Source organism: Grus americana, unplaced genomic scaffold, assembly GCF_028858705.1.
Source record: "Grus americana isolate bGruAme1 unplaced genomic scaffold, bGruAme1.mat scaffold_321, whole genome shotgun sequence".
NCBI lineage: Eukaryota > Metazoa > Chordata > Aves > Gruiformes > Gruidae > Grus > Grus americana.
The window spans coordinates 1-22,330 of NW_026561601.1; the positions used below are offsets into that span (position 1 = coordinate 1).

At 49.2% G+C, this 22,330-nt stretch overlaps 2 protein-coding genes across 8 annotated transcripts; both read left to right on the forward strand.

Moving 5' to 3' along the window:
- Positions 1–88: 88 nt before the first annotated feature.
- On the forward strand, positions 89–9,845 carry LOC129200567 (centrosome-associated protein CEP250-like; the record flags this gene model as incomplete). Its single annotated transcript, XM_054811879.1, is given in 14 exon segments — positions 89–149; positions 1,157–1,284; positions 1,489–1,658; positions 2,457–2,636; positions 2,969–3,106; positions 3,449–3,592; positions 5,411–5,938; positions 5,941–6,819; positions 6,821–7,438; positions 8,212–8,367; positions 8,805–8,912; positions 9,080–9,130; positions 9,466–9,573; positions 9,576–9,845. Coding segments are annotated over 14 exon segments (3,368 nt in total), but the record flags the coding sequence as incomplete, so codon positions are not given.
- Positions 9,846–10,164: 319 nt separating this feature from the next.
- On the forward strand, positions 10,165–22,330 carry LOC129200568 (endoplasmic reticulum-Golgi intermediate compartment protein 3-like). 7 transcript variants are annotated; one of them, XM_054811881.1, is made up of 9 exons: positions 10,165–10,620; positions 10,816–10,886; positions 11,496–11,583; positions 12,867–12,986; positions 14,782–14,875; positions 16,054–16,219; positions 17,637–17,694; positions 20,315–20,444; positions 20,539–22,330. In XM_054811881.1, exons 1-8 carry the CDS (start codon positions 10,533–10,535, stop codon positions 20,425–20,427), a joined length of 798 nt encoding a protein of 265 aa, XP_054667856.1. In that variant the 5' UTR covers positions 10,165–10,532; the 3' UTR covers positions 20,428–20,444; positions 20,539–22,330. The 7 variants fall into 7 exon arrangements, 5 of the variants coding, with proteins under 5 accessions (XP_054667856.1, XP_054667857.1, XP_054667858.1 ...); XM_054811882.1 differs by having other exon boundaries at positions 20,660–22,330; XR_008574988.1 differs by lacking the exons at positions 20,315–20,444; positions 20,539–22,330 and adding an exon at positions 18,562–18,656 and having other exon boundaries at positions 17,637–17,985.

Genomic DNA, 22,330 nt, shown 5'->3' on the forward strand with positions numbered 1-22,330 from the left:
GGCTGTAGCAACTGTTCCTGCCAGATGTTGCTCTCAAGAGCCTTTTGTTGTCGCAGTTTGGGACTCGGTCTTTTCTGTTCCGTTTTAGAGACTGACTTTGATTTATCCTTAAAAGGGAGCGTAGTGGCTTTGGACTGCCAGCGACTGGCGTAATCAGAAATGTGTGCTTGTTCTCCTTCCCAAAGCTACATCCTCCATTGTCCATCCAAGTGGGTGAAATCCTACATTTGTGGGGTTTATTGTTGTACCACTCGGGTGCCCCTTTCCCCTGAGGGACGTTAACCCTGATTGCATCCCTGTACGAGTGAGGCAGTGCTGTGTATTGTAGGAACCCGGCAGGCAGGACGCCGGTTAGATCAGGGAGGTGACTGCACCCCCTGGTTCCAGAATCCTGCGTGTGGTACGCAGCAGTTGGCTGAAGTCTATGGATGCAACAGTTTGCCTCTGCAGTACCACAACTTCCGTTTTAAAGAGCGACCAGTCATTTGCGCTACCGCCTACTTAGTTAGCAACGCTTAAAGAAAAGTAGCAAGTTTTTCTCTTGAACTTGCAACAGTTTAAACTGCAGGATAGCTGCCTCTCCTTTCAGGTAGCCCTTGTTCTGATAACATCTAGTTGAAGTTTCTTACAAATGCTGCTGCAAGCATGAGATTTTACTACGCCGTCCGATGTCTTTCTTTGGTCCCTTCTGAAGATAGGGAGTCTGGAAAATGACCTACCTATACCTACACTGCAAGCAGCATTAAAACGTCACGAGTCAGCCAGGGAAATACTCTGATTCTGTCCCCCTGCAGAGCAACTTGGAAGTGCAGATGAGAGGAGGAGGGCTGTGAGCAGAGGCTGGGCTTTGGCTGGCACAGACTTTGTGGGCACAGCTACCCGTGTGTCACAGATCAGACACCAGCAATGTAAGATTCGGCCGTTGAGATCAAATTCGGCTGGGCTTTCTGAGTTACCCTAGGTCATCCGTAAAGCCTGGGCACTCCCTCGGAGGGGCCTGCATTGCTGCTCTAAATGGCAGAAGTAGGCTTTCTGTATACCACTTTCCACGCAACCGTGCTCAGGAGTGGGGATCTTGAACCGCTTCTTGCTGGAATAACTGCCTGTGGGTGTCAGGAGCAAGAAACTCACTTCTCTCCGTATTCTCAACTTGCAGGTCAGTGAAGGAGACCCTGGAATCCAGCCTGTTTGAGGCTCAGCAGCACTCATCTCAGCTGGAGATCTCCCGGCATCAGCTTGAAATCCAGCTTCACGCAGTCGCGCAGGCCAAGGAGGTGATCCAAGGTGAGAGCCTCGTGTGCTTTGTTTCTGGTGATCCCCCTGCCTACGAAGATGGTATAAAAACAGCTGTCTGTCCGCAGTGCTTCTGAGGAGTGAAGGAGCTGGAGACAGATCCCTCCTACACTGCAAGTCAAATGGCTTGAGGTTAGTGAAGTCAGAACCACTGTCTGCGCAGGCCCTGAATCTTGCCGTTTGCCGTGTTTGCAGGGGAAGTGAAGTGCCTTCAATGTGAGCTGGAAGCGGAGAGATCTCTAAGGAGGCAGGAACGGGAGCACATGGCACAACGGCTCTTGCAGACAGAACGGCAGTATGAGGCTGCCCTCAGACTTCGGCAAACTGATCATGAAGCGGAAATGAACAAGCTCCTGCAAGACCTGGTAGGAAACAGTACGCTTTTGAATTCTTCCAGCAAGCTTTGTGGGCTGGCTTTAGAAGGATAATAGCCTGAGTGTGGCTGCCTGAAATGGCAGCAACCATCTGTCGCAGGCCGCCCGTTGCGGCCAGGCAGCAGAGCCAAGGGCTTGTACTTGAAGGCCCGTGAAGACCCAGCAGACTGTGCTGGGATGGTCGATGCAGCCACAGATTCAGTGTGGGCGTAAGACGAGTTCAACAGAAGGTTGGGTGGTCCCCCCGCAAAGCCTGGCAGCCCAGGGGTAGGATCTTAGCAGACTCCCGTCTGCCGTGAAGTAGACTCCTAACATTCCCGCCAACTGCAGTCACGGGAGCTTTGTTCCTTTCTTTCTGTCCTTTCATGGTTGGCAGAGGTCTTGTCTTTGGGCTTAAAGCGTATGGAACAGGCCCCTCATTCCTGGGGCTTGAGTTCGTGGCCTGTCTTGTGGCTAGGGCGTCGGGGTAGTGGCCTCCTTCTCACCCTGCAGTCCATCTGCGCCTTTTCATTGACGAGAACGGAGTTGGGCTTTGAAAATAGAGACTCTGAGAATAGCGAGAAATCCCGAGGAGAGAGGTGCTAGGGAACAGGCAGCCACCAGAGAGGGGAAGGTAACGTCTCCTCTTCCTCCACCTGCTGACCCTCCTTTTAAGTTCCTTGGTAGGACATGAGTTATGGAGGGCACAAAGCCACTGCTGTGCACTGTTGAGGTGGGGGTTTGTGGGAGGGAGTATTGTGAGGAGCTTGGCTGGGACTCCATCTTGAAGTCTTTTCCTCCCCTCATCAGGCAAGCGAGTGGGAAGGGCACCATTCAGAGCTAGAGGAGATGCTGGAGCGATGGGAAAAGGAGAAGGCAGAGACAGAAAGGGAGCACGAGAAGAAGCTGTTTGATATGAAGCAGAAAGTTGCCACCATGCAAGCTCAACAAGAGGAGGAACGAACGAGAGTTGAAAATGCCAAGCAAGAGGTAAAGGCCGTGAAGGGGGAATTTGTGTGGGTTTTTTTACTCTTCTGGGCTCCTTATTGGCAGTGCTTCTCTGGACACTGTGGAAATGCCACACATTTTTCCTGTTAGGTGACTAAGAGTTTGTTGGAGAGTCAATCACAGATGGACCGTGGATGGACCACGTTTTTGCTGCCAATCTCACTTAGGAACCTGTGCCTCCAAGGGGGCAGATAATGACCCAGGAGACAAGCAGCACGGTGCTTCGAGAACGTGGGAGCCCGTCACTCTCTGAGTCTTACCACACAAGTTTTGTATGGGAAGTTTAAAGCCGTCCTCTCTTTATTTCTGTGCAGGCCCCGCCAGAACAGGAGCGTGAGAAGAAGAATGCTTTCCTAGAGACGCTGCTCCAAACTCGGGGAGAGCTAAGAGAAGCCTGCCAGCAGCTGGAGCAGCTCAGGCAGGAGGTGGAAGAGCGGCGAGAGAATGGGCAGGTCAGTCTGACTGGTAGGGTGGGCTGAAGGAACAGGCCGCTGGCAATTGGACATAAGCTGAGAGAAGCTGAGAGAGCCAGGAAACAGAGTGAAGGGCAGGAACAAGGGAATGAAAGATAAGCCCTGCGCCTGGGGAGGCAAGGCCTACTGCAGGCACTGCAAGCAGCACAGAGCCCGGTAAGCGCCAGAGATCAGCAACAGCAAGGAAGGGTTACAATGGAAGCAGAGCTGGGTGGAAAAGCAGAAAGAAGTGGCTGAATGAGTGTGATTTTGAGAGAGAAGGAGAAAAAAGCTGGATCTGATGGCAGGTCCCGGTAGCTTGCTCTCCATTTGTGTTTACAGAACATCACGGAAAAGCTGCAGGCAGAACTGCAGGAAAGTCAGAGTAAGATCAAGGCCGTGGAGAATAGGCACAAGGAAGAAATGCAAACCGTCACAGAGGAAATGAACAGCCTTCTTCAGCAGAGGGATGCTCTACAAAAACAGGTGACTGAAACGGCCATAGCTACTCCGGTCATCAAACAGGTGAAGTGTCTCTCCACTTCTTGCCTTTCCACTGCAGAGCAGCAGGCTGGTGGGGTAGTCCCTCTGACTGCCATCATACTGTGGTCTCCATCTCAGCTGGTCTGGAGGAGACTTTACCGGCCAGCTGAATGGACAGATGGGCTAGTCCTTTTGCCTGTTTGCCAGCAATCATCAGAATGGATTTCTGCTGGTCTTGGTTTTTAAGGTGGTTTTTCAGATGAACGTGGTGACCCACTGAGCTTTTTAAACAAGTCGGCTGTATCCATTGTGAATCTGGTACTCTCGTGACAGGGTGAAATTTCAAGTTGTTCTTTCCTCACAGTACATGATACGGCTGACAGTGACAAGCCATAGTCTTTGACTGCTTTGTTAGGTTTTACTTGTGGTGGAAGAGTTGACATCTCAGCTAGCAGCCTCCGAAGAGTCTCTAAAGGAGGAGGCCATGCGTCTGCAGCAAGAGGTGGCGTCTTTGGAGAGGAAACTCGAGAGCACTGAGAAGCAAAGGAAGGATGTCCTGGTGAGGCTGGCAGATGCTGCAAAGGGCCATTTCTTACCTATTTTTTGGCCTTCTGTTAATAGTTCTAAGGAGCAACTTTTTCCGGTGGAGAGCTGATTTTGGGTGGTCTTGTACCGGTTCAGTCCAAATCTGAGCAGACACAGAGTACGCAAATGCTGACCAAGTTTCCCTCACTTCCCGCTTCCTTCCAGTCACCGTTCCTTGTTTCCCAGACGTTTGCTCTCCTGCCAGGCCATGTAGCTGAGTTAGCAGGGTCATCGCCTTGGGTAGGAGAGGACAGTCCAGAAAGGAGAGGTCGTTAAGATGACCGATAGCACAAACTATGTGGAGAGACCGCTACAGGAGCAGAAGAGTGTCATTTATACCAGCGGTTGTTTTCTGGTTTACCTTTTCCAATTGCGTTCTTCTGAATAAGCAGGGAAAGATGCTGTAGTCATGTAAAAGTCAGTTATGATTCAGGGTGTCTGTTTTCCTCAGTGCTGATGATTTCTGCCCTTGAACCTTTAGTCAAAGGAATTTTCAAACTTGTCTCTATTTACATTGCATGGTTTGGGCGATCATTGGTGTCCAAATCCATATTTAGATTTCCAAATATCTGTATCTGGAAAAAGGGGTGAGGAGGCAGAGTTAGCTAATAATAGAAAGCTGTTCAACATTGCCCATCTGAGAGCAGACAGTGGGGGAAAAGAGAGATATTTGAGAAACAAAAGTGCTGATCCAGATCCATAGGAATGCCTGCCAGGGGAAATCTAGTCCCGATTTCCAACAGTGGGAATGCCAGCCCGTCACCTGACCGTTACTCCTTCCAGAGGGGACAGCGGGGTTCCAGAGGGTGGTACCATGAAAACTCCACACAGTAGAGGCCCAAAACCCCCCCAAGCCCCCCCAAACCAAATGGAAATCCCAAGCTGGGGTTGTTCTCTCTTGCCTTCCTCCCTAGCAGAGACAACATCGTCATGGCACTGCCTAAATCATGCCTGGTCTGGACTTTAGATCCTGGCTGCAGTTCTGGCAGCTCCTCCCCAAAAGAACACGCTAGAGCTAGAAGAGGCTCAGAGAAGGGCAAACAGGAAGATGGGACTGGCTGAGTAAGCTGGCAAAGACGCAGCCGAAAGGGTGGCGCAGGCAAGGTCTACAACATCCCGAGAGGCAGGGGGAGGGGGGGCAGCCCTTGACTGCCGCTGGAGCAGGAGTTCCAAGCTACTACGAAAACCAGACCTATATGGATGGAATTATTGAATCTTTTCCTCGCTGTTTTGCAGCATGAACGGGACAGGCTGCAAGCAGTTAAAGAAAAACTGGTACGAGAGATAAAACTTCTTCAGGAATCAGCCACAGCCTCTGAGACCCGAGCAAATACAGCAACGGATACGAATCACTGCCTTGAACAAGAACTTCAGACTGCATTGTCTGTCTTGAAAATGAAAACCGAGGAAGTGGAAACGCAGTGGGAGAAAATGCAGACGCTCCAGAAAGACGCGGCACAGGGAAAAGCTTTGCAGGAGACTCTCCCTCATCTGACTGCCATCCTGTCAGAGAGGGAGGGAGAAATGAAGTTGTACCAGGAAGAGGTGAGAACGCCGGAAGACCAGCAAGCAATGCAGAAAACTACTCTCGATCAGGTTATTAAGGACATAACAGAGAAAAACCAGAAGATGGAATCCCAGCAAGAACGGATACGGGACCTGGAGAAGCAGCAAGAAAAACAAAGGATTGCTGTCAGCAAGATGAGCAAAGAGCTGGAAGAGAGAGGCCTGGAGATCAGATCCCAGCAAGAACGGATACGGGAGCTCTAGAGAAGCAGCGAGAAATGCAGAGGACTGCTGTCAGCAAGATGAGCAAAGAGCTGGAGGAGAGAGACCGGGAGATCAAATTCCAGGAGGGGAAAATAGCGATTCTAGAACAAGACGGTGCATCACAAGTGAGAAATCTGCGGGTGGATCTTGATCATCTGAAAGGAACCTTGGAGGAGAGAAACTTGGAGCTTATGTCTCTGACTCAGCAGATCCAAGAACTGGAAAGGGAGAGAGAACAGGTGAAATCTCTGCACGCAAGCCTCGAACACCTGAGGGCCGCTCTTAAGGACAGAGAGAGCGAGTGTGATTCTCAAAGGCATCAGTTAAGACTCTTGCAGCAGTACAAGGAGCAGCAAGAGGGGTACCTGCAAGAGCTTCACGGTAAAGTAGAAAAGATGACACTTGCTTTGTCTCAAAAAGATCAAGAGCTTGAGTCACAAGAAAAGCAAATCCAGGAAGCTGAAGAAGTCACGGAAATGCAGTTAAGGACTGTCCGTGACCAACTGGAGCAGGCCTTAGAAGCCTTAAAAGAAAAGGACAGACTCATAGACACCCAAAAGCAACAAACAAGGAGCTACGAGGGAAAACCAGGAGAACAGCTGAAGGTCTTACGCAGAGACTTAGAAGACGCTACGGCAATACTGAAAGAAAAGCATTTCATGGTTGAATCTCAGAAGGAACGGATTGCGACCTTCCAAAAAGCAGAACAAGACTCTGGAGAGCAGAAGGAAATTCTGCAGCATCTGGAAGCGGCCCTAAAGGAGAAAGAGCAAGAAATTGTATCCCTTAGAAAGCCATGTGAGGCACGCAAGGAACAGGAGGAAAAGCACGGAGCTGAGCAAACAAATCTTCAAGGGACAAAACTGACTCTGAAAGGAAGAGAGAGAAAGAAAGATAGGGGTTCTGGAGGAGGCTACCTCTAGGCTTGAGACCAAGGCTCAAGGTGAGCAAAAAGAGTTAGAAGAGGAAATAAGAGCTCTTTGGGAAGATCTCCAGCACGTTCAGCAGACTCTGGCAAGGAAGGATGAAGAGATCGAGTACCAGAGAGACAGAGTCAGGTATTTCGAGAAGACTCTGTCAGGGAGAGAACAAGAGCTTAGGCGGCAGAGCGAACTCCTGAAACAATTAACGTCAGCTTTGCGATGGAAAGATGAGGGGGAGACCCTACAGAAACAAATCCAGAAACTCCAGAAATGGGAGGAAGAGGAAGCCGAGAAGAGGAGGGTTCTCCAGGAGAGAGACCGTTCCTTGCAAAGGCAGAAGGAGCTAACCCAACAACTGGAAGATGAGCGGAAAGCAAAGGGGGAAGAATTGGAGCGTGCGATTGCTATCTGGAAGCAGACTGAAAGCGGAGAAGTCAAATGGAAAGAGAAGGCACAAGCACTGACTCTTGCCCTGACCAAGAGTGAAATGGCCAATGGGACTCTGAGGGGAGAAATAGCCGTCCTGCAGAGTATGGTTTCAGAGAGGGACACGGACTGGTTTCATCACGAGGTAGGCAGCGTGATTGATCATCAGTCAACTAAAATGTCTATAAAGGATTCTAATGACGGTTCCCATCAAGATATGGGAATTTATGTTCCTGTCAATCTATGACCAGCTTGGCCACAGAAACTATGGCTGCAGCCAGCAGGCTTGCCTGTCTGTGTAGCTCCGGCCAGAGACCATTCGCCTGCTAGAATGTTTTCTGTCCAGCCCAGAACTACTGACAGAACTACGGAGCTTGCTGTTAAAATTAACTCCAGGCCAAAAGCTGGGGATGGCTAGTTGGTTCTCTCCTATCTAGGCAAGCTTAGCCAACATGTCGTGGTTAGAATTTGGCGTGGAAAGGAAAGGGCACCGTTGACCAAACTAATGTACTAAACTTAGTCGAATTTTATAACGACGGCTGGAGAGCAGCTACGCTGATGGTGCTTAGAGGATGCTTTCAGACATGTAGATTGCTGAGGTACAGCTTTTCCAGTGTATTAAAAAGAACGGAATTCGTCCCGCCGCCTGATCGGGTTAAAGGCTTCGTTGCGCGTTCAGAATGTACTTGTGCCGCAGTCCAAAACGCATGAGGGCAAATTTGTGTGGATTTCTCCAAGGTGATCTGGAGGGGCCGCCCTAGGAAGAGAGTGTGTTGTTTTGGCCTGTGGAGCAGGAGGAGAAGAAGGGACTTAGCACTGTCCGTTCCTGGGTCTGGTCGCTCTCCGCAACGTGTTGCTTCTGGCCCTTCTAAGCTTTCTGTGGCACCAGCTCTCACAATCTCCTCTCTGTGTACCCAGCAGGCTACTGCAGAAGGGGAGCAGCTCTCCTGGCTCTCGGAGAAGAGACTCCTGTCGCAGCGGCTGGAACGTCTGCAGCGAGCAGTTGCAAAGCTGCAACTCGAGAAGACGGAGCTGAAGCAACTCAACGCTGAGCTCAGGAGGACTCTTGAGCAGGTGAAGCAGGCTTTCGCTGCCTCTGCAAAGCCTCACGGTCCTCTGGAACACAACACATTTCCACAGGCAGCACTTTGGCGTCCTCTGCTTGTTGCCTTCCCTCTCCCACTTTCCCCTGCGGACACTGGCTTTTGTATTTTCTCTCTCTTCTGGCACCCTATTGCCTTCAGAAACGCACATTCCCTCCGGTACCACCCTTCTTGCCCCAGTGTCCCCCTACAGACACATTTGACACTCTTGTGGCCAGGAGCTGTTTCCTCTTGCTTTCTCTTTCTCTTCCATAGTCTACGTCGAGTAGTCCTTTTTGCCCCCAACCTCCTCTGGTGCCATTAACAGTCTCGGAGCAGAAATCTCCTTGCCATGGTGTCCAGAGGTGCTGTTACTCCTTGTTTGGTGGCAGCACGTTTCCGTGACCCTTTCTCCCATCCAACGCGCAGGTGGAATGGGAGCGGAGGAGACTGAAGAGATATTGTAGAGGTCGGTCGCTGCCAGATGCGTGCGGCTTTTCTCTCTCTGACCAGCACAAGGTGCCTGCTTCTCGACAGGTGAGAACAGCATCGTACTCGGTGGGAGGAGGGTCTGGCCATACAGAGGAACAATGGCAAATCCCAGCGGCAGCAGCCCCCCAGGACACACCTAGTAGAGGTCGAATAGAGACCATGGCCCTGGCCAAACCGGAGACCAAAAAGAGATCCTTGCGTTTTCTTCACAGGAGGAGTCTCACACGTGCTGCAGTTGTCGATTAGCTGAGTTGCAGAAGCAGGTGAGGAGTGGGAAAGCTCTCATCAGTAGCTGCTGTGGCCGTACTGCTGGGCACGACTTCGCACCGTGCTACAGCCCGAGTTTGGTTTGGCTGTCAGGAAGCGAGTGCACCGGGCAGTGGAAATTGTCCCAGTGAAACTGGAATTGTTGATGATCTGAGCTGAGTTCAGGGCGCCTCTGGGACTCTGGGAACCTGTTGCTTCCCCTTCCACAAGGACAGCGTGTTTGTCAGGGCTGGAGTTAGCGGGTGCGTCTTCCCTGGCAGCCGGTACCGTGGGGCTACGGATGGTCCTAACAGCGTGGGCTTGTCTGAGCTCGGCCTTTTGCCTCTTTCAGGTGTCCCTTCTGCAGACGCAGCTGGCACAGGAACGAAAATACAAGCAGGACTATCCTGAGTGCTGTGCAAAGACCAGCCAGGAGCTGTCAGACCTTCACCACGAGCTGTCTCTTACTCCTTAGCAGCTGTGGTCAGGGAGCCCAAAGCTGCTGTTTTGGAAGCAGAGACTGGGAAGCTGGGTCAGCCTCTGAACCTTCTTTTCCTGTAGAGGAACAGCTGCTGCATCACAGGGTTCCTGTCCTGTGCCCTTCCCAGGAACGAATTCTGTTTTGCTGCGGGAAATGGGGGTGCATTTGTTCTGTTTGCATCTGGAAGCATCTCCTAGTGACAGTGGTTTTAAATGCGTTTTGGTTTTTTTAATAAAGGCAATTTTGCAGGAGTGCCCTTTTTCCGTAGGTGAAAGCGAGTGCTAGGTAAATCTGTGGCTTGGGAAAAGATGCTCCTAGTTTTTGACTTGCACAAGTAAGCTATGACGACCTGCGGTCTGATTTCACCTCTTGAGTTCATCGCTGTTCCCTGCGAGGAAAGAGGGAAAAGGAGGTGTTCTCAAAATGAAGGGGTGGCGAGTACCCGCCAGGGATGGCAAGTGGGGCAAGAGAGTGGGGTTTTTTTTCCCTTCCGTCCACGCTTCAGCACAAAAAGCGCTGGTGCTCTCCCAAGATGCTTTGCTTTCCGCTTTGTTGCTGCGACAGCCAGCCTGAGGGCCGGCTCCGTCGTTCTCAAAGGGCATTAGTAACAACCTCCAGACCTTCCAAAGGCGGAGGCAACGGAAGGGAGGGGGAGGATGCAAAACCGAGTGCAAACTGCTCCCTACCAGCAGCTTCGCCTCGGTATCAAGCCCTTTGCAGCTGAGCGATCTCGGCACAGCCAGCGTCTCCTGGGTACCCTTCAAAGGCCCGTGCGCCGTCAGCACGGAGACTCAGTAGAAGGCGAGGCGGCAGCGAGGACCTTACCCTAGAGGAGCCCGGGAGCCGCAGCCCCTCCCCGCCAGCCCCGTCGGCCGGCTTCGCGCCGCGGAGCACGGGCGGCCCCGGAAGGCGGATGTGGTTCCGGGTGGCGCGGCGCCATGGATTCGCTGTGGCGGCTGAAGCGGTTCGATGCCTTCCCCAAGACCCTGGAAGATTTTCGGGTCAAAACGTGCGGGGGCGCGCTGGGTGAGCGGGCGGGGTGAGGGCGGTCGGGGGCCGGCGGCAGGGCGCGGGCCTCGCCGTGGTGCGGCGGCCGGGGCGACCTTGCGGGCCGGCGCTCGGTAGCAACTCGGGGCAGTGGCGGGCGGTGTGAGGCGGGGTTGAGGCGAGGCGGGCGGGCGCGACCGGCGGGACTGATGGCGGTTCTCGTCTCCCCGGCAGTGACGGTTGTCAGCGGGCTCATCGTGGTGCTGCTTTTCTTCTCGGAGCTGCAGTACTACCTCACCAAAGAGGTGAGTAGCGGCGGCGGGGGGGGCCCAGTGGTGCGGGGGGAGCCTGGCCCCCCCCCGGTGCTGCCTCCTGCTCGCGGTGCCCCGGCGGAGAGGCTGCCCTGCGGCCCGTGGCGGCCTGCTGTGCCCCCGCGCTCCCGCTGAGCCGCCGCCTCCTCCGGGCTGCCCGTGCAGCAGCTTCACCCGCCGCAGACAGGTTTGGGTTTTTTTTCTTTCCCCCTCCTGGTCGCCTTGGCGATGGGAGCGGGTCGCCCTTCCCCGAGAGCCGCTTGGTGCCAGGGCTGGCTGGTGGCCTCCGGCACCCTGTGGCAGGAGAGCGTCTCAAAATCTCTTCTCGCTATCTCGGCTCTCAACAAGCACAAAATACAAAGCAAAGCAAAGCAAAGCACCGCGGGACCCCCTGTCCCCACTCCAAACTCTGAGATTCCCAAAGGATTACTTTTTAGAAATGGCAAACGCTTACCTATTGTGGAAGGTGCGGGAGGCAGCAGCTCAGGTGCCTGACAAACCCCAGGTCTTGAAAATGAGCTCCTGAGCCAGAGCAGTCGAGGGAAAGAGGCCTTTTGATTTGCTTCCAAGTGAAAGACGACTGTGTTTTTTCTTTGTTTCTAGGTTCACCCGGAATTGTACGTTGACAAATCGAGGGGAGATAAACTGAAGATCAACCTGGACGTTATTTTCCCACATATGCCTTGTGCTTGTGAGTCAGATTTCTGAATGTTGGGGATAGTTTTCCTACTTGCCAAGGGCCCGAGAGGCTCAGTGTAGCATGGTGCTTCCAAGTGCTGCTTGGGCCATGGACAGAGAGGAATTGATGATCCCTTGTGGTTATGCAGAGATTCCAGCCAGGCCTGCTGGGCATTCAAGCAGCGCTTCCAAGTCAGGCAGCATTACTTTTCGAGTTTATAAATGAGGCAAAGGTATAAACCCACTTCCGTTTCTTACGTTGTGTTGTACTTTGTCAGGGAGCACACTAATACTGAAAAAGCTGGCCCGGAGTTCACTTGGGACTCAAGAGTTGACTGTGGTGGTGGTGTTGCTGAAAAACTTTAGAGCCTCCTTTGGAAGTTACTTGATGAAGCACAGCTTTTCCATGATTTTAGTACTGAAATTCTGGCTGTAATGCCAATGCCATGTGATAACCTTTTTCCAAAATTTTTTAAATCAGAAGGAGCGTTAATAATCTGATTACCTTTTAACTAAACTCAGAACAAAGCAGCAGTATGAAGTGACGGAAGATGTTGCAAGTCTTCCTGGGTATTACTGCTGTGCCTGTTATCTGACTGCGCACTAATCTTCCCTGCCTCTTGTTCTGTTGTCGTAATTCTTTTGGGTAATGCATTGGGCTCTAAATGTAGTGAGTCTGTCTTCCTTCTGACCACCCAAGATACTATTGGTCTTTGCCTTGCTCACATTTAAAAGTGTGTGGGAAGGCCAGAGCGATGGGAATCCTCGGCTGTTTTGTGCAGAGAAGCTGTCAGTCTTCTAAGGGAGCGTGTAGCCAGGAAGTGCATCATGGAGTTTTGATACCAGAGTGGGCCCACAGACCTTCTCAATCTTCTTTGTGAAAAGGGATCAGAAGGAAATGTGCTGATGTTGAAGGGGGAAGGGTGAGGGAGTAGAGGTAGGAGGCAGCTTTCAACCAATTAACTCCTGAAAACGGTTGTGGTCTTTAAGGGGTTTTGTTTTGGTTTTTTGCCCAAAGCACATTATTTCTCAGGGTAACGCTTTCTGTGGCAGTTGGAAACAGTCCTTCTTGTCCACCAAACCAAAGCCCATGTTTGGCAGGGTCATTTAGGGTGCTGCAATGTGTGTTTTATTCCCTATAAGTCCCCATCCATACGCACTCTTCCAGGTTGGCACGTTCTTATCCCCCTCGCTGAAAGATTCTGTATCTTCACTGGTTGAACGCTCTTCCTCAGCCTGCCGCAGGCCGTAACAAATGTGTGTTTATTGACCTTTTTCCTTGCTCGCTGGTTTCAGATTTGAGCATTGATGCCATGGATGTAGCAGGAGAGCAGCAGCTGGATGTAGAGCACAATCTGTTTAAACAACGTTTGGATAAAGCTGGCAATCGTGTGACTCCAGAGGCTGAGCGACATGGTAAGATGCTATTCTACCTTGGCTACGTAAACCTCTCCTCTGTGTTTTTTACATGTTATGACTCATCGTTGTACTTTGATACAAACAAGAAACGATTCTGGCAAAGTGTTGCGTCTAACCGTGATACTGTCTTGACTGTTCCTTTCCAAAACATGAGCTCCTTCTTACCTTTTCTGGGAGGTAGTGTAGTTCTACGTAGCAGCGTGAACTAAATTTGTTGATTTGTATCACTCAGATTTAACTTCTCTGTTCTTGAAGTTGAAAGGCTAACCTAAGCCAAGAGCTGAACAATTGGCAGGTATGAGAGTTTCTCCCGTTTGTCGTGGGAATGTGGTGGAAGTGTTCTTACTGTTGTGTCACTTAGCAGCCTCTCTGAATAACTCTTGTATTCAGAGGTTGTGACATTTCAAATCTAGTGTCTGGGGACAAAAGCATCTGTTCCGTATCTAGTTCTCAGTTAACACATGTAGGCCTCCTGCCTTGCTTGTATTGCCAGTCTCCATCAGGATTGCTCCATCTGAACTGGTTGCTCCAACTCCTTATCTAATCAGTGGAGAGGAAGAGAAACTTGTAGGACGCAAACTATCTCGCCTAGAAGAGGTGTTTTAAAATAGATGGGATGTGTTGCATGCAACAAGCAATTTCTTCTGCTGTCTGGAAGAAGCACGCGGCTAGTTCGGTTTCCATCACCCATGTTGCAAGTTAGATCAGAAGTATCCACCCATCTTCATTAAACTCTACGATTATCAGTTCCTATTAGTAACACTGACATTCAGTCAGTTCTTTAAACGGCAGCTATAGCAGTATTGACCTTAAATGTAGGAAAGCATACCCAAATTTTGTGGAGTAGTATCTGGAGGCTTTTCCTAATCGTAGTTTCATTAAAATAGCTTAATGATTTCTTGGTAGGTTGCATTCTGTGCTTGGATGTCATCTTATTCGTTTCCATTGAATGACAATAAGTGATTGAATTCTTTATTGGTGGTTCTTATCGTTTCCTTCCTTTTAATGTGGACATGTTTCACACTGCATATGTGCATGCAAGCTGAGGACCATGTTAACAGGAGGAAACCCCACATGTAGAGCTTTATGTACTGCAAATTCTTTGTAGTCTCTCAGCTGTGTGCATTACCTCTGGGTGCTGTCTCTGAGACAGCTCATCAGGCAGCTACTGATGATGTTTAAAAAACTGTTCCTGGTTGCTGTATCTTGAAAGACTGCTTGTATTGTACAGGCGTTCTTACTGAAATGGTGGGAATCATGGCTTTGACAAAGCATAGCAATTATTCAGCTGTGTTCTTCCCAATGCTATCTTTCAGTGTGGTGACAAGATTAAAAGCCGTACCAGTTTTTATGATGAATTCTTGAGTGCACATCCAACTACTTTGAACGTTGTATGCTTTAGAACGCAAGTCTTGCACAGTTGTTTAATAATGGGTATATTTTCCTGAAAGTTTTTATTTGCTTGATCATAACTACCATAAAGTATTTGATGAAAGAAATAAGATTAAGGATTGATTTTCATGCATATTTTGTACTTTCTAACTAAAATCTCTTCTTTTTGTGGCTAATACGAAATACAGATGTCTTTTATACTCACTTCTGTGCACCTGTTACACCTCCCAATCTCAACAAACAAGGCCCTGATAACGTTTTATCCCGTCAGCAGTGCCTGACTGCAGGATGCGCAGCTTCCGACACACAGTCGTTGCAGTTACTGGGTGTCGAACAAAACAAGAGTACAAGATAGCATTTCTAGACATGCCTCATCACTTTGCCTCCTCTTTTGTCTTAGAGCTGGGGAAGGAAGAAGAAAAAGTGTTTGATCCAGATTCTTTGGATGCCGATCGCTGTGAGAGCTGTTACGGGGCAGAGTCAGAGGACATTCGGTAACCTTTACATCTTTTCATATCTTCTTAGCATTTGAATTCAGACTGTTCTGTTGCGTGCATGGTTTTTTTCCGAAATGTCTATGAAGGTCTGTGCAATGAAATCCTCCTGGGCACGTGTTCCGAGAACAGTGAGAACTGTTGTGGTTTTGGTATGCTTTTGGAAGCGGCACTCCAGATTGTTAAGAGCGTGCAGAGTTAAATTGTCTAGTTTGTCTGCACGCCTGTTTAAGGGCAGTGCAAACTGCACTACCTTTGCAGTAGCACAAAGACTGTATCTCAGCAAACTGCATCTTTTCTGGGGTTATTTGGTGTCCAGAGGGGAGCTGCGTAAATTATTTCACCATTGCATGAGCTGTCTTGGAATAAAACCTAGTTATGGCTTTGCATCCTTTGCACTGCTGCTGCAAGCTTCGCATCCTTATGGGAGCAAAGACCAGATGTTTATCGCTCACACAAACAGTGGGTGTCATTTGGTGTTTCTCATTCCTCCTACCTGCAAATTCCTGTAGGAATGGATCCGTGATAGGCTGCAGGTTCTGGACTATCTTTCGCTGTTACTGTCTCTGTAGCGACTTGGTTTGTCCCATCTGCCAAGTTGTGTGCTTCCCTGTAGATGTTTCCATCTTGTGGGATTCATGACTGCAGCCTTCAGCTTTCTCTTTGGTCCAGCAAAACACGCAGCCAAGACAGAAGACTGTTCTTTCCCGTGACCAAGGTGTTACCCAGAGGTAGAAAAGCAACGAAGCAAGTTTACTGTTAACCCTCCCTCCAATGCTGACAGTCTTGCCCTAAAAGCAGAGGAAAGGAGGAATAGAAACAGGCAGATGCTTTGTTCACAGGGAGAAGTTCCAAACTGCTCAGAACTGTGGGACGCTGGTGTCATTTTTGTAGCAAGTTTCTTTGCTACAAATTTCTTTGTCTGAAAGGACAGGCAAAGCCCTCTTCAGACTCCAGCACTGCATGAAACCAGCTTGCATCCTCATGCTGAAATCTCAACAAGTACATCCAAAAGCTCGAGCTCCTTCAGGAGTGTTAGGTCAGCTCCCGAGGTCTGGTCCCTGATGTTTGCTGTATCACTTTGTTGGAGAAAAATCCGCCACGAATTCAAGTCCTGAGCTGGAGTGTCTCTTTATAGCGATAAAGGTGGTAAGATGATGGTGCTTGTGCTTTTGCAGGTGTTGTAATACTTGTGACGATGTCAGAGAAGCATACAGGCGGCGAGGCTGGGCCTTCAAGAACCCGGATAGCATAGAGCAGTGCAAGAGGGAAGGGTTTAGCCAGAAAATGCAAGAGCAGAAGAACGAGGGCTGCCAAGTGTATGGTTTCCTAGAGGTCAACAAGGTGAGAGATGGGTTTTGCTGTGAACCTGCTGCATGGTGGTGCTGACTGTGAAAAGGCAGAATTGGGGCGTTCCTCTCCTTTTCCAGCCTTAGGTGTTCACAGGACTGTAATATAACAACCCCTGGGCTCAGCAAGGTACTTGTGCCCGTAAAGGAGTTCAGTAGGAGAGTCAGGAAAAGCAGTGGGAAGGGGCTAATGCTTTGTTTCATTGTGTGGGCTGGTAGGCAGCCTGCCGGCTGGAGAAGCTTAGCTTTTCCTACTGTCTAGTGAGTCTTTTTGCCGAGGTTTCTGGAGGAGGAGAGGCAGCTGCTTTGAGGTTAGATTGTCCCACCTGCCCTTCTGGTCTTAAAACAGAGACCACTAGTGGATGCTGGAGGTACCAGTAGCCAACACTTGCCAGCAGAGGTGCCGGAGAGAGTGAAATGTTATCCTCTTTAGAAAAACAGCGGAAGCAAGACTGTTGGAGTTGGTTGACAAAGCTGAAAATGCTCAGAGAGGTGGTTGTTGCAACTGGTGTAGGAAAACGTAGTACAAGATGTACCAGATAACTATGTGACTACCCTGTCATTTGGTGTGTTAACAAACCCAGAACACTTGGATGTGCAGGTTACGTATCCAAGTACATTCTAGAAGTCAGGCCCAGGCTAATTTTTTTAAATTTTTTTAAATTTTTGATTCAAACTCTGGGGGTTTTTTGCATCTTGGTGTACTCTTCTTGGAGACCACATTCTCTATTTCTGGAAAGTAAACCTTTTACTCATGAAGCCAGACATTGTGATTTGAGCATCATCATGGGTACCGAACCATTACAGGACCCTCTGTCACATTCAGATCCTCCAGGGCAGAGTGTGTATAATTGCTAGTAAGTGTCAGTGAGGATTGGCACCTGATATCCACATCCCTTTCAGATTCCAGGATGAAATTTTAACAGCCTTTGTCTTTTGGGGTGTTTTGGGGCTTGGGTATTTTTTTGCAAGTTCAGTGCTTTATTTTTGTGGGTTTTGGATGCAGCTTATTTTCATGGACGTATACGTAGGATTGCTGTTTATTGTATTAAGTTTTTTTTGTTACCCTGCTCAGTCTCCCCCTCAGTTACTTTCTCCACTTCTTTTTTGTGATACGTTTTTGTATTTTCTGCAGCAGCAGTCAGTTCCCTCCCAATAGACTTAATTCTTTCTTCTTCCCATTTTTATGTCCACTGAAATAATCTACTTAGAACAGTTAATACCAACATCAGTATGTAATTATGGCTTTCCACATGACTGCCTGTGAGGAAGAGAGGAAATTCATATCTCATGAAAGTGAGGTGCTCGGTGTATATATTGTTTAAACAAAAATGTAAAAATCTAAGCACCGCTGCGACTGATTTATTTATATAGATTCAGACCTTTTAATGAAAGATTTCTGTCTCCCACAGGTAGCTGGAAATTTCCACTTTGCACCAGGAAAAAGTTTCCAACAGTCTCATGTCCATGGTAAAGTATTTTCTTTTCCTGCTTATTGTGACCTTTAGCTTCCAAGTGTATCTGACCATTTTCTTTGAATGTCTTTGCACTGCTATCCATAATAGCGATGACACTGCTGCGGTGAGGAGGGCATTGTTGAAGTTTTGTTACAGAGGTTTAGAACCATCGTGAACAAATAGAAGTGTTTTCTGGAGGTGCTGCCACATGGGTGTGGAAGAACTTGGGAGGAGAATGTTTATGGGCAGTCTGACAGTCTCACTGGTTCCACAGAACTGCTGCTCTGATGTACAACAACCTCAAGTAAATGGTTGGAAGGGACCATTAAAGGCCATCTAGTCCAACCCCCCTGCAATGAGCAGGGACATCTGCAACTAGATCAGGTTGCTCAGAGCCCCGTCCGGACTGACCCGAGTGTTCCCAGGGATGGGGCATCTGCAACTTCTCTGGCAACCTGTTCCAGTGCCTCACCGCCCTCACAGTAAAAAGTTTCTTCCTTATATCTGGTCTGAATCTACCTTCTTTTAGGTGAAAACTATTCCCCTTCATCCTATCGCAACAGGCCCTGTTAAAAAGTCTGTCCCCATCTTTCTTATAAGCCTCCTTTAAGTACTGAAAGGCCACAGTCAGGTCTCCCTGGCGCCTTCTCTTCTCCAGGCTGAACAAGCCCAACGTTCTCAGCCTTTGCTCACGGGAGAGGTGCTTCAGCCCTCAGATCATCTCCGTGGCTTCCTCTGGACCTGCTCCGACAGGTCCATGTCTGTCTTGTCCTGAAGACCCCAGAGCTGGACACAGCACTCCAGGTGGGGAGTTCTCTCTTGCTTTCCTAGTTATTCATAACACATGATTTCCCTTTTTTCCTAACCTTTTTCTGGGCAGTGTTTTCATGGCACCAAGAAACAACCAAGGAGTTTTCTCAGACCCGTGAGGAAAATGGACATCTTGGAGCCTGGTCTTTCTTGTACATGAAGCTGAGGCTGTTTTCTGCCTCAGTATGACCTTTCTTCATGATCTTTTTTTTTTTTTTTTAAACTCTACAGAAAGAAGGAAGGAAGGGGGTTTTTTCCCCTTAAAAAACTTGACTAGTATTAGTCAGAGGGCAGAGCTCTGTGAGATATTTCCTGAGCTCCCTTGGAAATATCTCGTTTGGATCGTAATTATAATAATAATAATAATATATTATATTATATAATTATAAGGAAGCAAAAGGTCTCACTCCGGGCACCGTGGCCTTCAAGATTCTGTATAGAAACCGTCTATCTGTTTATTCTGCATTCTCTAGCCAAAACAGGGCCATCTTGCTGCCCTAAGACTCCCTCCTTTGGCTGCTTCTCAAACCAACCTTGGGGATCTCCATCCACAATGTTCCTATAAGAGATAAGCAGACACCAGTGTTTTTAAACACTAACGTGCAATTGCCACAAGGACCTCTGATGGTCTCCTGAAAATCTTTTCTTTTGCAAAGCGACTGTTTGGCATTTCACTTGTTTTAACACAAATTCTCCTTCCTGCCTTTATGCAACACTCATGTGCCTGAAGGAACCAGAAACACTGGAAATGCGGAAAAACTAAAAGTGTAAAAAAAAAAAAAAAAAAAAAAAAATTAAAAATTAAAAATTGTCCACTTGTAAGAAAAGTGTTATTTTGTCCTTTTTGTTTTGTTTCTGCCTGCGTGAATGGCGAATCCAGGTGAGATGATTTCGCCTCCCCTGTTGTTGTTTGCGTGGCTGTTTTTCTCTGCTTGTATGTAACACCTTTGTTCTCATGTTCTGTTGACGTTGGTTCCGTGTTTATACACATGTACCCAACCCAGGTGAAAGTTGTTCTGCACGGTCATTAAAGACAGCTTTGCATTCCTTCTGGTTTCTCATAATCCCCAGGCCCGGAAGGAAATGTAATTTGGAAATTGAGGGAGGGTGTTTTTCTGTCTTTAGAGAACTGAAGGGAAAGGTCCGGCTCTGCTGGGTTAATGCAACTTTTATCCATCCATCCATCCATCCATCCATCCATCCATCCTAACATCTCAAACCTTCTCAGAAAAATGCCTTACCCAAATCTTAGGTCTCCCCAGACTTATTTCTTAAATATCCATATACCGCGGTAGTCTTTATGCCTGTCACGTAAAGGGTGGGAGTCTGATGTGTGGCCGAGGGAGGCCCTCCCGTTGAGTCCCGAGGTTCAGAAAGCACCCCCTTGCTCTCTAAACTCCTTCTCAGAGAGGAGCCTAGGTGCGGCTGGGTCTAGTCTTAGTCCCAGACTTGGTCAACAGTTTAAGTCTAAAGGGTTATATATAGCCACATATCAGAGTCAACGTTTGCCTGTCAGAGCCCCCAAAGGACTTTGACTGACTCAGTTTCGCAAAGTTGAAGCAGATAGAAGTGGGTGGAGGAGAAGGAGCACAGCCCGTCGACCGCCTCTTCCAGGTTCTTTTCTTCCCCCACCCCCCCCCCGCCCTCCCAGGGATAACTTCCTCAGTATCCTTTATAGCTCAGCCTTGGCTGTTCCCTGCCACGGGTGACGTTTAACATGATTTGGGTGGAGAGTCGAGTACTATAGTCATATAGGTTTAGCATGTACTCCTTTTAGCTCATTATCATATTTAGGGGTGTCAACTTTAATATTCGTTTTGCAGATAATGAAGCAAAAGGTCTCACTCCGGGCACCGTGGCCTTCAAGATTCTGTATAGAAACCGCCTATGTTCTTCTCAGATGCTGTGTTCTTCTCAGCTGACCACTGGAGGCTGAGCACTTTATTACTAGAGGTATTTCTGCAGCATAGATGTTGTTCCTGTTTTATCTTAGTTTTCATCATTACTAGATGGTTTAGTGTGCGTTGCTATTCATTCCTCATCTCAGGTCATCGAAATCGTTCTCTCTCGGAGAATTCACACGGCTGATCTTACGCCTTGGTGCCATCCGTAATGGTGAATGACCTTTTAGCCAGTGCGTAAACATACTGCTTGTACTTCTTGGACAGGTGCTCTGTCTGTCTTCAGAGACTGTGATTCTCCCGGAGAATCCGAGCTGGAGCTTGGGGAATTTGCTTTTGAAGCGAGCAGGGACTCTGATTTTCGTCCCAAGTTACGGGAAGCATTGAAAACTGGTCGCTTTAAGCCCGCACCGTGATGCTCCATCTTCAGAGGGTCAGAGAAGACCCCGGCTCCTCAGTGTCATACCGGCTGCAGACGGTCTTGTCTTGTTCCTCAGCTCATCTGCGATCCAGTTGCACTGAGAAATCCCCGGTCGTTAGGAGGAGGACGGAAGGAGGTCGTGAGGAGGACTGAAGCGGTACTTCCAAGCAGACTTTTTGGCAGGGAAACTAGTTAGTTGTCCTGGCTCTCCTGCATCAAGGGAAAACCAGAGTCAAACGTTATGGCTATTTACAGTCTTCCGTTCCAAGCAGCACAGCCTCAAGCCCTGCTTATTCATTTGGAAGGAGCCGAGACTGGGTTTGCTTCACTCGCGTCTGCTCCGCAGGCTTTGGATCCTAAACTGAGTTTTTCTGTTGGGTTTATGCAGGGTGCTGCAGGTTTTGGTGGAGTTGTCTCCTTCCCTTGTGCCTCTGGGAGGACAGCCTCCAGCACCAGCTGTGCCTGTTTGTGATTCTGGAGATCATGGCTGTTTTCTTTGCAGCAGTTCACACCTTCTCGCTTTCCTTCCTGGCTCAGAGAAAAGAGGAATGATTGAATGATCCAGCTTTGCAGCCTCCGGAGGTTAAGCCACAGGTTCAGGCGCTGCTGCCACATCTGTCCATGCCTGTACAGCAGCAGCAGCCGTCTCCCGCTTCAGCTGCGGTGCCTGGCAGCGAGTTTCCAGCACGCGGGAGAGCCCCTAGTGAGAGGTTCCTCAGGAGAGAGGCGATCGTCCTATCAATTCCTTCTTCCTTGCCGTATTTCTCCTAGTCAAGGGGAAGCTGAGGCTTCTCGTTCATCCTTTAGGTTATCTGTGGACCTCTCTGTTGCTGAGGTGCCAAGGGCTTGTACTTGAAGGCCCGTGAAGACCCAGCGGACTCTGCTGGGACGGTCGATGCAGCCACAGATTCAGTGTGGGCGTAAGACGAGTTCAACAGAAGGTTGGGTGGTCCCCACCTTGGCTCTGCACTGAGTAACAATTAAAGCCTGCAGATGTTTACTGAAACCTGAGGCGTGATTTTGTAGCCTTTTTTCTTCAGTGTAACACCTCTGCTAGGCATTTGCCACACAGACCGCAAACGTCCTGGTCAGCTTTTGGCTGACCCAGCTCACGCAAAGGCCCGATGGATTCTGGGAGCAGCGCCATTAGGTGCAAGTGAGAGCACCAGGGAGGCAGCACAGGGGGCCAGAAAGAGCTAAAGGGCCATGATGCAGCCACCGTCACCTGCAGCCGGCTGTCTCCTGTAGCCGTCATCTTTGTCTGGCAGTACTGGCAGAATCTGCTGATTTTTGGAAATGGTATAGAGCAGACTTCCAAGGCGGAAGGGATAAAACATCAGCTGAGCCAAAAAGCCTTTGAAGCAGCTCCAAGAGCAGCTGGACTGCTGAGGCTCTTGTGCTTGTGCTTCCCAGCGTGATACAGGGGACGCCCGCACTGTGAGGGAGGAGGAGGGATGAGCGCTCTCGCTAGGGCACTTTGTTTTATTTCTTCGTGAGCTCACGAAATAAAGCTTAAC